Source organism: Furipterus horrens, unplaced genomic scaffold (genome assembly GCF_987537825.1).
Source record: "Furipterus horrens unplaced genomic scaffold, mFurHor1.1.pri manual_scaffold_8, whole genome shotgun sequence".
Classification (NCBI taxonomy): Eukaryota; Metazoa; Chordata; class Mammalia; order Chiroptera; family Furipteridae; genus Furipterus; species Furipterus horrens.
The window spans coordinates 48,499,050-48,512,068 of NW_028327178.1; the positions used below are offsets into that span (position 1 = coordinate 48,499,050).

General features: G+C 42.6%; 1 protein-coding gene across 1 annotated transcript in view; it reads right to left on the reverse strand.

The window, feature by feature from the left end:
- Nucleotides 1-223: 223 nt before the first annotated feature.
- Nucleotides 224-13,019, reverse strand: part of LAMA1 (laminin subunit alpha 1) — a 158,576-nt gene continuing 145,780 nt past the window's right edge. Inside the window, exons 56-63 of the mRNA XM_090285005.1 lie at nt 11,546-11,681; nt 10,154-10,266; nt 6,658-6,847; nt 5,939-6,097; nt 5,280-5,433; nt 3,855-3,988; nt 1,186-1,408; nt 224-596 (exon numbers count right to left, since the gene is read on the reverse strand). Of these exons, the coding sequence (XP_090141131.1) occupies nt 436-596; nt 1,186-1,408; nt 3,855-3,988; nt 5,280-5,433; nt 5,939-6,097; nt 6,658-6,847; nt 10,154-10,266; nt 11,546-11,681 (1,270 nt within the window). The 3' untranslated portion in view covers nt 224-435. The remainder of the gene's footprint in view (nt 597-1,185; nt 1,409-3,854; nt 3,989-5,279; nt 5,434-5,938; nt 6,098-6,657; nt 6,848-10,153; nt 10,267-11,545; nt 11,682-13,019) is intronic.

The following is a 13,019-nucleotide window of genomic DNA, read 5'->3' on the forward strand; positions in this document are numbered from 1 at the left end:
TGCCTTTGGCTAGCGCATAACTAATAGCATTACTTCTCTGTTGTAGAAATCAGAACTTAAAAATTTGGTTAAAAAGGAAAGAAAAGTATTCATTTTCTGCTGTAATCTATTATAGCCAAAAATGATATTTTATTTTTTAAAAGTTAAATAGTAAACCATGAAATACTGTCAAGTAATTAACAGAATATTCAATGTTTACAAAGATTCATTAAAAGAGCTAACAAAGAAAGCCAATGAATTCATTCTACATTTAAAACTATTTAATAGAGGTATTTGTTGTACATGTGGTTTTAGTTTAACATAAGCACAAAATTTCTCTCTGGAAACATTTAACCTGAGTTGGAAACAATCCAAACTGAAATTTTGATTCACAAAAGTAATTCTCTTCAAAATATTAGTAATGACTGATTTCAGGTTGAGGAGTTTCCCTGAAGGTCAGGGCTCAGGCCTAGGACAGGAATGAGGGAAAACTCCTTGTAGGTCAAAAGCTCTGCTGAAGTCATAGGATTGCACTTGCGGGCCCTTCATCAGAGTGAGTTTTCTCAAACACCCCCGGAAGGAGGTCTGGCTGCTTAGGCAGTTTTGCTTTACATCAGCTGTTAAGGAAAGGAGAGAAGTTTTGCTTAATTTTGGTAAATGACATGGACAGCACAAGAAGAACAAAAATAAACAACTGGTTTCTATATCAAAATTAGAATAACATTTTTCCACATACATGACTTCTGTGATAAGTCAATGAAAATGCTTAATATGTAATAATTTTAAGGCATATTTGTGACTTAAAAAGCCATAAGAGGTGTTTGGTTTACATTTGTAACAGTTGTTTGGAACAACTGAAATGCATAATTCTAAACCCAAAGCCAATATGAGAGGATAAGACACATAAATTTGTCCTCTAAAATGATCACCCACCCCAAAATGTTCCTTAAAATGAGTCATCTAGTGTACTTTACATCATATCCTATGTTCTCAGAATCTTACCTAATGATCAATTTACATGTGTAGATTATTTTAATTTTCTAAGAATTCCTAGATATTTGAAATAGCCTTTCTAAATGGCAAAGGATATGTCACCCAAACCATGCGTTTTTCTTAATTCCTATTTTATATCCACCTGAACTGAGATTTTCTCCAGTGACAATGCCCCATTGAGAGTGAATGAGCAGAGCAGACACCCATACATACCAGGATAGCCACCGACATAAATGGGATTGTTGGTGTCCACTGAGGTGGACTGGATGTGTGGACTTTCTGCATGAACAGCGTTCCCATCAACGATCAGCACCACATGGTGTTTGCTTTTGTTAGCTTGCAGAGTGTGCCATTTTCCATCACAGAGAGTATCAGTACCTTTGGGCTCATATGTGGCTGTTATCCTACCAGCACCATTGTTAACATGAAACAAGAGCTAAACAACAGACCCAAGCAAATATTTTAGTGAATTTTTCCATATTTAAGAAACACAGTCCGTTTATATAATGTGCTTGAAATGGATAAAATCTTAGCAGTTTTCTAAAAAGGAGAGGAAATTATAAAAAACAAAACAAAACATAAAAAAAACTTTTAAAAAATAGCCTCTTAAAGGATTCAGATGCTATCTTATCCCTGAAATTCTAGAAAGGACAAATGGCCAGCTCCATGAAAGCAAGACTGAGCCACTATCTTAGCATTGCACCCTCAAATCAATTTCCTCTTTTCAGGACAGCAAGAGCTATGGGTTTACTGAGGGTGTCATTTCATAGCAGTTGCTAGCACCTATGAAGGAACCTTTACTAATTCCCTTCTGACAAACTATGTTGCTCTACCACAGCAAATGATAACAACAACAAAAAGTCTAAGACGTGCAAGAGATGGGTGGGAAGAATAGTAAGTATATTTTTGTAAAGTTCTTACATGTGAAGTTACTGAGTACTATTTCAAGGTAGACTGTGACAAATTAAAGATGTATATTATAAATCCTTAGGCAGTCACTAAAAATGTTTTAAAATAATAATAAGGCATCGTAGCAGTAAAATACACAATATGTCAGATGTTACATTTTTGCAACTATTACACTTCTGATAACATTTTTCAGATGTCACATAAAAATTCTTTTGAAGTACAGATGAGGAAAAAGTTGGCTATAAGCCATAGTGTAAGAGGCAGCAATATGATCTAGAGGCATTTTTATTTTGACATGAAGATGAAGCAAGCACGAAGAAGAGGTGAAGGGCGAGAGATCAGATGAGTTTCTTATATTGTCTTCACCCTCATGCTAGGATCTCCCAAGGACCAAAAACCACATTTGCAGTAAGCAAAAAATACTAGATACAAACTATAAATATGGGGGAATCTAGAGCTTAGATATTTGTTCCTTGCCTTCCATGAGGCAGTACCTCAAGAAAAATCAAGCATCTTAGTCTCACATTAGTTGATCACAGTGCAGTTGAAATGTTGGCAAAGTGCCGTTAGGTAGAGAGAGAACCCAAGAGACTGCCACCCTGACTCCCTGTGTCTTATGACTGGTACAGTAGAAATTCCCAGGTTTTCATATGACTTCTGGGGATACAGAAGGTGGCTGAAGAGGAAGAGGCAGCAGTGCCCACAACAGCTGGGATGGTAAGCCGGATCTGCAAAAGGAGGTCAGTCAAATCTTTAGGAGCAGTCCCCATGTACTGGCAATGCGGAAACCTTAGACAGCTCTTTACAACCAGCCAGGGAGAGCTGTCCAACTTCACAGAAGACAGAGGCTGAGCCTGCAGATTCAGGTAAGTTGAACTATACCTCATCTGCTGTCAGGAGAGAGCCCACAGAAAAGAAAAAGGGCAATTAGGACTCCCTTCCCCCAAATCTTGCAAACAAGGTGCACCCAGATGGATCCAAAGGGGAGACACAGAATGAGAACCGACGGAAACTCTGAAGGAAGCAGTTTTAAAGCAGAAGAGACTAATTACTGTTAATTGTTGAGTTCATTTAGTTCCCAACACAAGGACTTGAGCCTGAAAAGCAAGAGTGGAATAGTTTTGGAAAAAATTATGTCCTATGCTTTAAAAAAATTAAACTGTGGTATATCCATCCCATGGAATATGCTGCAATGAAAAGAAATGAACTATTCATACACATAACCACCTGGAGGAACCACTTGGAAGTGAAGCTGAGTTGAAAAGACAATCTCAGGAGGACACATACTGCATGATTTCATTTGTGTAATACTGCTGACATAACTAACAATTAGAGAGACAAAGGACACATTAGTGATTGCCAGGGGCTAGTTTTCTGGGGAAGAAAGTCAGAAGGAGTAGTTCTGGGGAGACTTGTAGTAACAGTACAATTAGTTGCCTTGATTGTGGTGGGCATTACATGAAGCTACACATATGGTAAAACTGTGTAGAGCCTACACACACAGATACATGTATAAAAGGCATAACTGAAACTCAGTGGATTGTGCTAATGTCAGTTTCATGGGTTTCATGTTGTACTGGAATTTTGGAAGATGCTACCACTGGAGGAGCCTAGGAGAAGTGTGAAAGAGGGCATCTCTGTACATTTCATTGCAACTTTCTATGAATCTATAATTTCCAAATAAAATTAGGAAATATGGGGCATCAATTCAGCAACTTAGTTTCAGATTATTCAGGAAAAACGTTCTTTGTAATATAGTTGCAGTTTTGCTTTAAAGTCAGTTTCAAAATTATAAACGAAGTTATTTAAAAGCATTTTAAGATTTCTGTTTTTTAATGTTAACTGAATCTTTTCTCCATTCCATTAAAATTGATAATTAGAAGTGTGGGTGTACGTATTTCTACTCTTTCTCAACTGCTCTGTTCCTGACACTGGGAGCTGGGGGGAGTACCTCATCAAGAATAAACACCTACCTTGCCATTCACAATCTCTAACCCAATGGCATCCACTGTGGTGCTGCTGATGCCCAGGAGGACACCGTTCTCTGAGGAGGTACGAAATTCAAATGTGATGTTTACATCTGATTGAACTTTGTAGCCTTCTTTGACTGAAAAACACAAGGAGAGCTCAGAGTTATGGGTGAGCCCTGCTGGGCCCAAGAAGTCCAGGCTTGCAGAGACATGCCATGCCCCTGCAGTGGGCTGGACTGGCTATACATCTAGACTCCTGACTGAGGGTCAGGATACACAGCTCCAGCTCCATCCCTGGATCCAGTTTCACCATCAGCAGGTCATCTTTAATCTCTGAGCCTGTTTTCACATCTATAAGATGAAGTGGTGCTTCTAAAGAAGATACACAGTCAGCAGGGGTAAGCTAGACTGGAGCCAAGGCAGGCACATACTCTCATCTAGAGCCATGTAGGGAAAAAGCAAAAGGGATTTGATCTAATATAATCCCTTCATCATCTATACCAGAATAGTCCATTTTATTTTCCCATACCAGGTATGTCATCATTTACTGAGCGTATTAAAAAGTAGAGATTTAGTTGAATGAAGTTTTTATTCAGGTGAATAAAAAAGCTGAGATAAATTGAAGATATTAGCAATAGAAGACAGTTGTTACAACACCCAGAGCTAAGGGAAAAGTAGGAAAATGTGGGGCAACCAGAGCTTGTAAGCAGAGTGAAGGAGAGTAATGTACTAGCTCTTCCCCTCCTCCCTCCTGCCCCAGTCTTCCACCAGAACCTTCCTGGGAGCTGGAGGGCAAAGGAGCCAGAAAAATTAGTTCCCTACGATAGGAATGAGAACGGGGGCAGGGCAGGGGGGGCCAGAGCATGTTTCTGAGTGCAAACAGGAAGTTAACCAGCAAATTAAGTATCTTCAATAAAAGGAGGAGACAGTGTCAAATACATCATAAGGACTAGTTCTAAGCCTTAAGGAATTTACATTCAGAGGTAGCTTAGAGATTTAAATTCCTTTACTTCTAATTGATTAATAATTTCAACAATGGAGTTAATTACTTCATCAAATCTGACTCGCATTTGGCTGGCTGGTCTAGATATTTTATGCTGCTTATTTTTAATTCAAAGGCCTTTATTAAATTGGACAGTGAGATCATGACTTACACAAATTTGGGGAGGGTAGAGATGAAACCAGGACCACATGTTAATAGGAGCTGCACTGCCCCAGGGGGTGGGAGCCTTTGTCAGGTCATCAGGACAGCACAGAGGTGAGAAGGCTTGTACATTAGAAGTTGAGAAATCAGAATAAACTGGAATATTTAACTAAATGTGTTCTTGCTGGAGCCTTGTCCTGTGGGTTCTGCTCTGTCATATAATTCTTGAGTGCATATCATCTTAGGGGACAAAGATTTCTTTCGAGATTGTCAATAATACGTACCAAAAGCTGCATATCCACTTCCTTCAAAGAAAGTTCCTTCTTGGGCATCTGCATAGCACTTGGCTACTGCAAATGATGACACTGGGCTCTCCTTGTCCAGTTGCCTGCTGTTCACAGTCACCTCCCCAATGCAAGCAGGGATGCTGTGGGTGATCTAAACCAAATGATAGGAGGGTGGGTGGTGATGAATGCAATGAGGAGGCCAGGGCACATTTTCCTTATACTGCAGCAACATTATTATTTGGTTTTTAAAATCTAACTGCCACAATACTTCACATGAATGTCTAACTTAAAGCTACTATTCAAGTATCTTTGCTAATAATGCAGTAAATGTGTTTTCTATTATTTTGATTAAATATTGTGGAAATCAAGACTGAGGAGTTTTCTAGTTTGCAAATACAAATTCTCTGGACTTTCCTGAATTTCACTGGGGCTAAGTAGCTGTGGAAAGAAATATGTTCATTAACTAACAGAAGAGCTGGCTGGGCTTCAAGGGGAAGCCCCAACACACAGTCTAAGGATATAGTTTGAAAGGATTGCATCTTGCAGCAAAACCCCAGGTTGAAAAACAAGACAATTTAAACATAAAAATTTTCCTTTAAAAATAAACACAACAGAGATAAAGGTAAGATGGACCCCTCACAGAAAATGCTGCTTACAATTCCAGTATTCCTGGACCTGTAATTGGAAGGAAGGCCTCCCAGGTACAACTTCCCTTCCACATCCAAGGTCGTGCCATCTCCCACTGCAGTCACCATGGGGGATTCCTGGCCATCAACTGTCATGAAACCCTTTCTTTTAAAGTACTCTGTCTTGACCTAGAGCAAATGAAAACATAATTTTTAAGGAATCTGAGAAAACATTAACAGATGTTTGTTTGCAACTCTGTTCATTATAGCTGTAATAACCAAACGACATCCTAAAGGATGGCTCTGAGTTTTATGCAGCTTGTGCTGTGAACAGACTGAGCCCGGTAGAGATGGGAAGCAGGGAGAAGTAGCACATGCTTTAGAAAACAAAGTGTTCCAGACTCGTATTGATGAGATAGATGCCATGCTCTCAGGTTTGGCCCATTCAGACCATGGGCAGGCTTAATTTACTTCTCGTCAAGGTGAGAACATTTTTGGTAACTTTCCTTCCTTCCAGTAATGTTTGCTGAGTGCGTATGAGGTCTGAGGCACTGGGTTAGGCCCTGGGGATATTTAAGGAAGCAGAAAAGGTCCCTGACTGCAAGTTGGCTACATTCCATAGGAGATATAGCAAACACAGGCAAGCTAGAAATCTAAGAGAATAATTTCACTGCAGTAAATGGAGTGCACACAAGGAACAGAGGGCATGAAACTTGGATGGAGTGATCAGAAGCTTCATGAAAGCGTACCATGTGCCACTTGCCATCACTAAGCAGCACAGGGTGAGAGACCTTTGTTCTTCCTTTCCCAAGATCAAACATGAAATGGAGGTAGCCCCCATGCAGCTGGAGCGTGGCATAATCCACTTGGTTCTGGTGAGCCATGTAGTAAATCAGACCACTGGAAGCAAAGGTTCGGATCCTTAGCTGAACCGAGAGCCTGGAGGAATATAAGAGCTCAGCTCTCAGAAAGGAATAAGCTTTCACATTTACTTTTTAAAATAACCTCGAAGAGATAACCCAATAATTATTCCAACATTTACATTTAGCATCTCAGGAGAGTCACTCATTTACCCACCCATTCATTCGACTAATGGTTACTACATGCCTGTATCTGGCAGGCACTGTTCCAGGAGCTGAAGCTAAGGCAGTAAACAAAGGGAAGTTCCCGTATCCCGTGAAACTAATACCAGAAATATACAAGAGTTATGATTAAGTTGTGAGGGGGTCAATGGTGGTTACGTTCTTGTCAGGCAACTCTGGGAGATAGTATTTCAGCTGAGATCTCAGTAACAGAATGGAGGAAGCCCCACAAACCTCTGCAGGAATCCTCAACCAGGGCCACGTGGGAGATGGCACCACACAGAGGTGGAGGGAAAGATTGTGTCTGGTTTCCTCCCACAGAAGGAAGTGTAATGTCACTAAAGCCCACTGTGGTAGGGAAAAGGGGCATGCTTCATCCTCGTGGATGAGGGGCTCTGGGAGGCAGTATTTATATTTTAAGTGCATTGGTAAGTCACAGAAGGGTTTTAAGAAGGGAAGTAAGCATGACTTGATTTATATATTAGAAGAAAATTCTCATGTGAAGAACAAATTGAATGGGGCCAGTGTGACAGCAGGTATCAGACAGGCAGCTGTTAGTCCACAGAGGCCCGGTGGTGACTTAGACCAGGGTGGTGGCAGGGGGATGCAGAGGAGGTCAACTAGTGCATGAAGTATTCTGGAAGAAGAAGCAATAGGACTTGCAGATGGCCTGACTTTGGAGAGTGAGGGGAAGACTATAACCTCTAGGTTTGGGCCTTGGGCAACTGGTGATGCTGTCTATAAGAAAGGGCAGAGACCAGGAGCACAGGTTTGGGGAAGAGTGTGAATTTCCTTTTGGTGTATTGAGGTTGAGGAGCCTGTCCAAATCCAAGGAGATGTCAAGCAGCAAGTTGGATATACAACTCCTGAGTTTTAAGTGAAAGTCAGGGCTAGAGATGTGGGTGTTGGCAAATAGAATGTATTTCCAAGCTGCCCTGGGAGAATATGTGGAAGGGGCCCGGGCATTCACTGATGGAAGAGGAGCCAGCAAAGGAGACTGAGCAGGGATGGGCAGGGAGAGAGCAGGAAATGAGGAGCATGTGGGCCAAGGATGTCGAGTGGACAAGCATGCTGGATGCTGCTGAGGGCCCAGCAGAGGAGGTACACAGGGTGTGGCCATAGTAGGTATGGGGACAACTCTGGCAAGAGCAACAGAGTAGTGAGGGGAGGCTGACTAGGTGGGTAGGGGAGCAAATGAGGGGTGAGAAGAGGCAGACAGCACATACGACAACTCCTTCAAGAAATCTTACTGTGCAGTAGAGCCAAGATACTGTGTGTGAGGGACTGGGGAGGGGTATGAAGGCTTCTGGAGAGTTTCTGTTTTAAAAGTTACAAACTACTAGAGAGGGAGTGGTTATGGGCATAGCCTCTAGGGCCATAGTGCCTGGGTTTGAATTCTAGCTCTGCTGTGTGACCCTGAATAGATGACTTACCTTCCCTTTGTCTCAATTTCTTGTCTCTAAAATGAAGATGACAGTAATACCTTCATCATAGGATAACTATGAGGACTAAGTCAGCGCTTGTGTGTAAAATACTGAGTCACTGGGACAGTGTTTGCTCCTCGTGTTATCACTGATGATAAGAAGGATGAAGAGCCTGTCTCTGTGTTGATGGGAATCATGTACAAAAGATCGAGTCTTGGATACTCCATTGTCTCTGAGAGGAGAGAGGTGACAGATTCCAGAGGACAAGAGAGAGGGAGAACAAGGACTGTCTGCCTTGGTGTCAGCAGAAGAGGTAGAGGGGTGGGGACAAGGGCAGTGGATTGCTTTTTTGGAGGTGGACAGATGAAGGAGTTCTCTCTTCTCAATGAGGCGAGTCATCAGCTAGGGCATGAAGAGGGCTGTATGAGTTTTGAGATAACAGGAGAAGCTATGAAAAACTAAAAAAAATGTATTAGAGAAATGGATTGGCTCCCCATGTAGCCTGGAGGTTCTATCTGAGGTTTGTGGCCATAGCTTTAACATAATGGTAGGATGGAGACATGCATTTGTGCAGCCTTGAACACCAGCTTGGGTTCTGGCATGAATTAGGCCAAGTGTGAGTTTATTTATGATTATAGTAGAAGAGATGAGAGTATTAGCGGAGTTTGCAAAGGGACATATATAATAATGGCATCCATTCTCTGGGTAGAGGGTAAATTGTGCCGTGGAGCTAGAGAAGGAGGTGATGATCATGAGAAAGCATGAGGGCTTAGAGGTCTTGATGCAGTTGAGGAATGTCTAGGAGAGTCACAGAGTATAGATGAGGAAGAGGTTTATTACATAGGATGCTTAGTAAAGAGTCTGAAGGTGGAATACATACTTATGAAGTAGGCAAGGGTATGACTACGGGGAGAGGGTGGCTGAGGACGAAGGAGGAAAAGGCCTCTGACAGATTGGATCCAGAGCACTTGAGCCAGAGATCAGATGTTCAATGGGTGGCTATGAATTCATGGAGAACAACGGCAGGAGTGGTAGAAAAAAGACACTAAGCTGAGGTCTGAAGGTGATGGGGGGTTATCACAAAGGGAAGGAACAAGTGGTACATGGTGTGGCAGAGTTTGGAGACACAAACTTCAGATCAGCTAGAGATTCAGAGGAGGAGATAGGAGGGATGTGGAGTCAGAGGAATCTTGGCCATCCTCAGGTCTTGAGATCTGTGGGGTGTGAGCTGGCTTCACCTAAGAAGGGTGCTTGGAGACAGGAAGGTGTGAGAGAGAGAGACTGAATGTATAGATCAATGTGGGTATGGCCCCAGGAATTCTGGGGGGCACAGTGAGAGTGTGGGTAGACAATTTCATCAGATTAGTGTATGCTTACAGTAGAATGGGACTGAAAGCCAAGAGGATGATAGATCTAGAGGACTTCGGATTCCAGGAGTGAGGAAAGATTTATACAGATACTTCTGTGCTTTCCTACCTTCGTACAAAGAGGCAGCAACCAGCCATCATCTAGACGGGGTAAAGACAAACCCCAGGAACTCCATTTAACCACAGTGTAAACATCTGATTGGCATGAAGGCTGAATTCCTATATCTGCCTTCTCTGCTGCCTTCTGGTTGCCAGTTGAGCACTCCATAATAAAATTTAGAAAGTTGCTTTGGAAAATACACATTGCTAAAGAACACCTCTGTATACATTGAGCAATAGGACACCTCACAAGGGCTTTAGAACAATGCCTACCTCTTTCTGACAGCCAACTGATTGAAAGGCAGCACCAAATGGCTGCCTTGTGCGAGGCCAAACTGGTGAGCATTGGGGACGTACTCTGGGGCTCCATCCATGGCACACTGCTTCTGTAAGAGATCCAGAAGACCCTCAGCCAAGCACAGCCAGGACCCCCATGGACATGTGCACATTTTTCCATGAAGAAAACATCTCAGAAGCAATTGTATCAGAACACCAATAACCATAAATATGTGTTCGCACTGATTTAACCTTTGTTTTAAATAATTTACTTGCTGGGCCTTTATCTCTTGGAGAAGATAATTAGAGCTTCTCCAGTGGTAAGGCCTTGCTGCCACCCAACCCATCCCCCTGGCTTGGAAGATGCCAGTTATGCAGGAGCAGCTGCCGCACAGGCACTGGGACACTGGGAGTTCCCACAGGGGACAGGCCCAGCAGGACCTCTGAGTCTGATGTCTCTGACTCCTCATGGACAGGAGGTGAAGCCAAGAGGAACCAGCTGGCAGGTGCTCCCAGACCGCCAGGACAGAATGTGAGGAGCCAGAGAAGGTGCCCTGCACATATTGACCCCAATAAGGTGAGGCCTCAGATTCCGTTTTCCAGCTCAGGGTGGGCCAATGCTACCAGAAAACTGTCTGGAACTCAAAGATGCCGTGCTCAGAAGAAGCTGCTTTTCATGTGACTGTATCATCATCTAAATAATTAGAGTACATGCTTTCAACCAAAGAAATAGAGAAATCAGAAAAGGAAAGAGAAACTGAACTAACAAAGACTGCCATTAAAACTATTTGTCAAAATTGGCTTTTTCTAGATGAATCAAATCCTTTTCCTAAAGCAACAGTATGTACAATGGCTTCCATTAAGTACTTATTTTCATGTTTCTGACTAAATCCAAAGTGATCATGAGTCCTCACAGAAACTCTGTCAAAAGCTTGCTGTATGGCAGCCAGGCAAGGGTGCTTGAGTGTGGTCTGCTGATGACCATCCTCTCCCTGCCACCATATTGCTTTTGATGACACCTGTACCTCCATTCAAGCTCCTTTGAAAATGGGCTTCCAACTAGTTCTGCCAAAGGAAGGCAGTGCTGGGAGACTGGAGGGCAGGTGGATGAAAGTAGCGGAGCCTTTCTCCCTACCTCGGGGCTCCAGGTGGCCTCCCTGGCAGGGCCTGTCTTCTCTGTGCTTCCATGGCCACCAGATGGCTCGCTCCCTCAGCAGTCTTGGCTCCCACACTCAGGTGGTACCACCTCCTCCCCTCCCATCCCTGCTCCAGTGTGCTCATTCAGCTTTCCAAACACTGTGAAATGAGGCCCCAATTTTAATTTCCTCTGGGCTGTGCTCTCTGTTCTGACTGGACTTGACTGACAAAATGTAAGAAAGCCCCTCTTACTGGACTGGGTAAAGACCAGGGCTCTGGTGGGAGCTTGCCGTCCTCTCCATGAGGAGCCAGCTTAGGCATTTCTGAAAGCAAGCAGGTGTCCAAGTCCACTTCTTCATAGCCAACTGCATGAGAGAAGTCCAAAAGTCTAGATAGAAACAAAGTGTTTTCAAAATTAATTAAGATACTACAAGCCAACACATGAAATGATGTCATCTGATTACTGAATACTTAAAATCCATTTAAAAAGCATTGATATATTACTCTTAGAGTAACCAGATTGACCATCTTTCACACTGACCAGAAGTACAGATATCCTTATACATTCTCTTGTTTGATGTTTCTGCCTGCCCCCCAACCCCCCAGCATATCCCCTTGTTGCCCACTTGGCCATTCCTGAGCATCCTTCAAGAGGTGGCTCAAGTGTGATCACCTCCTCCTGCAGCCTTGGCTGGGCCACCTCAGGGGCTGATTCCATTTCTGGCTCTCACAGCACTGCAGTGGCTTCAGTCAAACACTGATTCTTTTTCACAGGTTTACTTTTGCCAGAAAGTCATGAGCTATACTTGTCATAAGTCTCTCTTTACCTTGAAGCCTTTGCAACATGTCCCCTGTCCACACATACCCTACTGGCACACTCTGAAGACATGGCCATGAACAGCGCAGAAGCATTTCTACCCTACTGAGTTCCAAGCGTCACAGCTTTCAGGAACATAAAGATGCTTAATAATTAATAAGAAGACAGTTGGGTAAATAAGTAAATCAAGTGTAAAAATAAATCTAGGGTCTGACATAATAATTGTGTTGAAATCCAATTCAATGTTTTGTCCTTGCAAATTTCAAGGACTCCTAAGGGGTTCTTTCACAAAGAAAGACACTGGGCCCATGAAAGATTCAAGTCCTTGCTCAAGGTCACAAGGCCAGTCAAGAGGGGAACTTCAGTCTCTTGACACTCAGTGCATGTTTAGTTTCTCCTGTGCACCTTCTGGTCTGCCCAGGTCTAAGCATGGCTCTGTCCCACCAGCACACTGACCACAGGCAAAGGGTAAGTGAGGAGGCATTGAATGGCCACTGGTATATGTTAATTCTCTTTCGTATCATAAACTCCACACAGGGAATGGGGAGTTCCAGTTCTTAATTAGGCTGTAACTGTATTAGGAGGAGCCATTAACCAGCAGGAGCTGCAAACAGCCCAGTTGTAAAGGCTTCTTTAAATCAATGAGCTCCAGATAACAAGAAACTTCCATCACAAAATCTTTACATTCACTTAAATGCATATGTTTGACCTCTACTGTTTACTGATAGTTCTAAGGAACTAATGTTCAATGATTTTTTTTTTTTTTTTTATGTGTGATGACCAGATCTATCCATCATTTTGATTCAATAAAATCCATTTGGGAGACTTTCATAATAGAACAATGGGGTTTACTTCAGGAACTTATAGAATTTTAGGCAATCTCAAACAACAAAATCAGATGGTAGATTA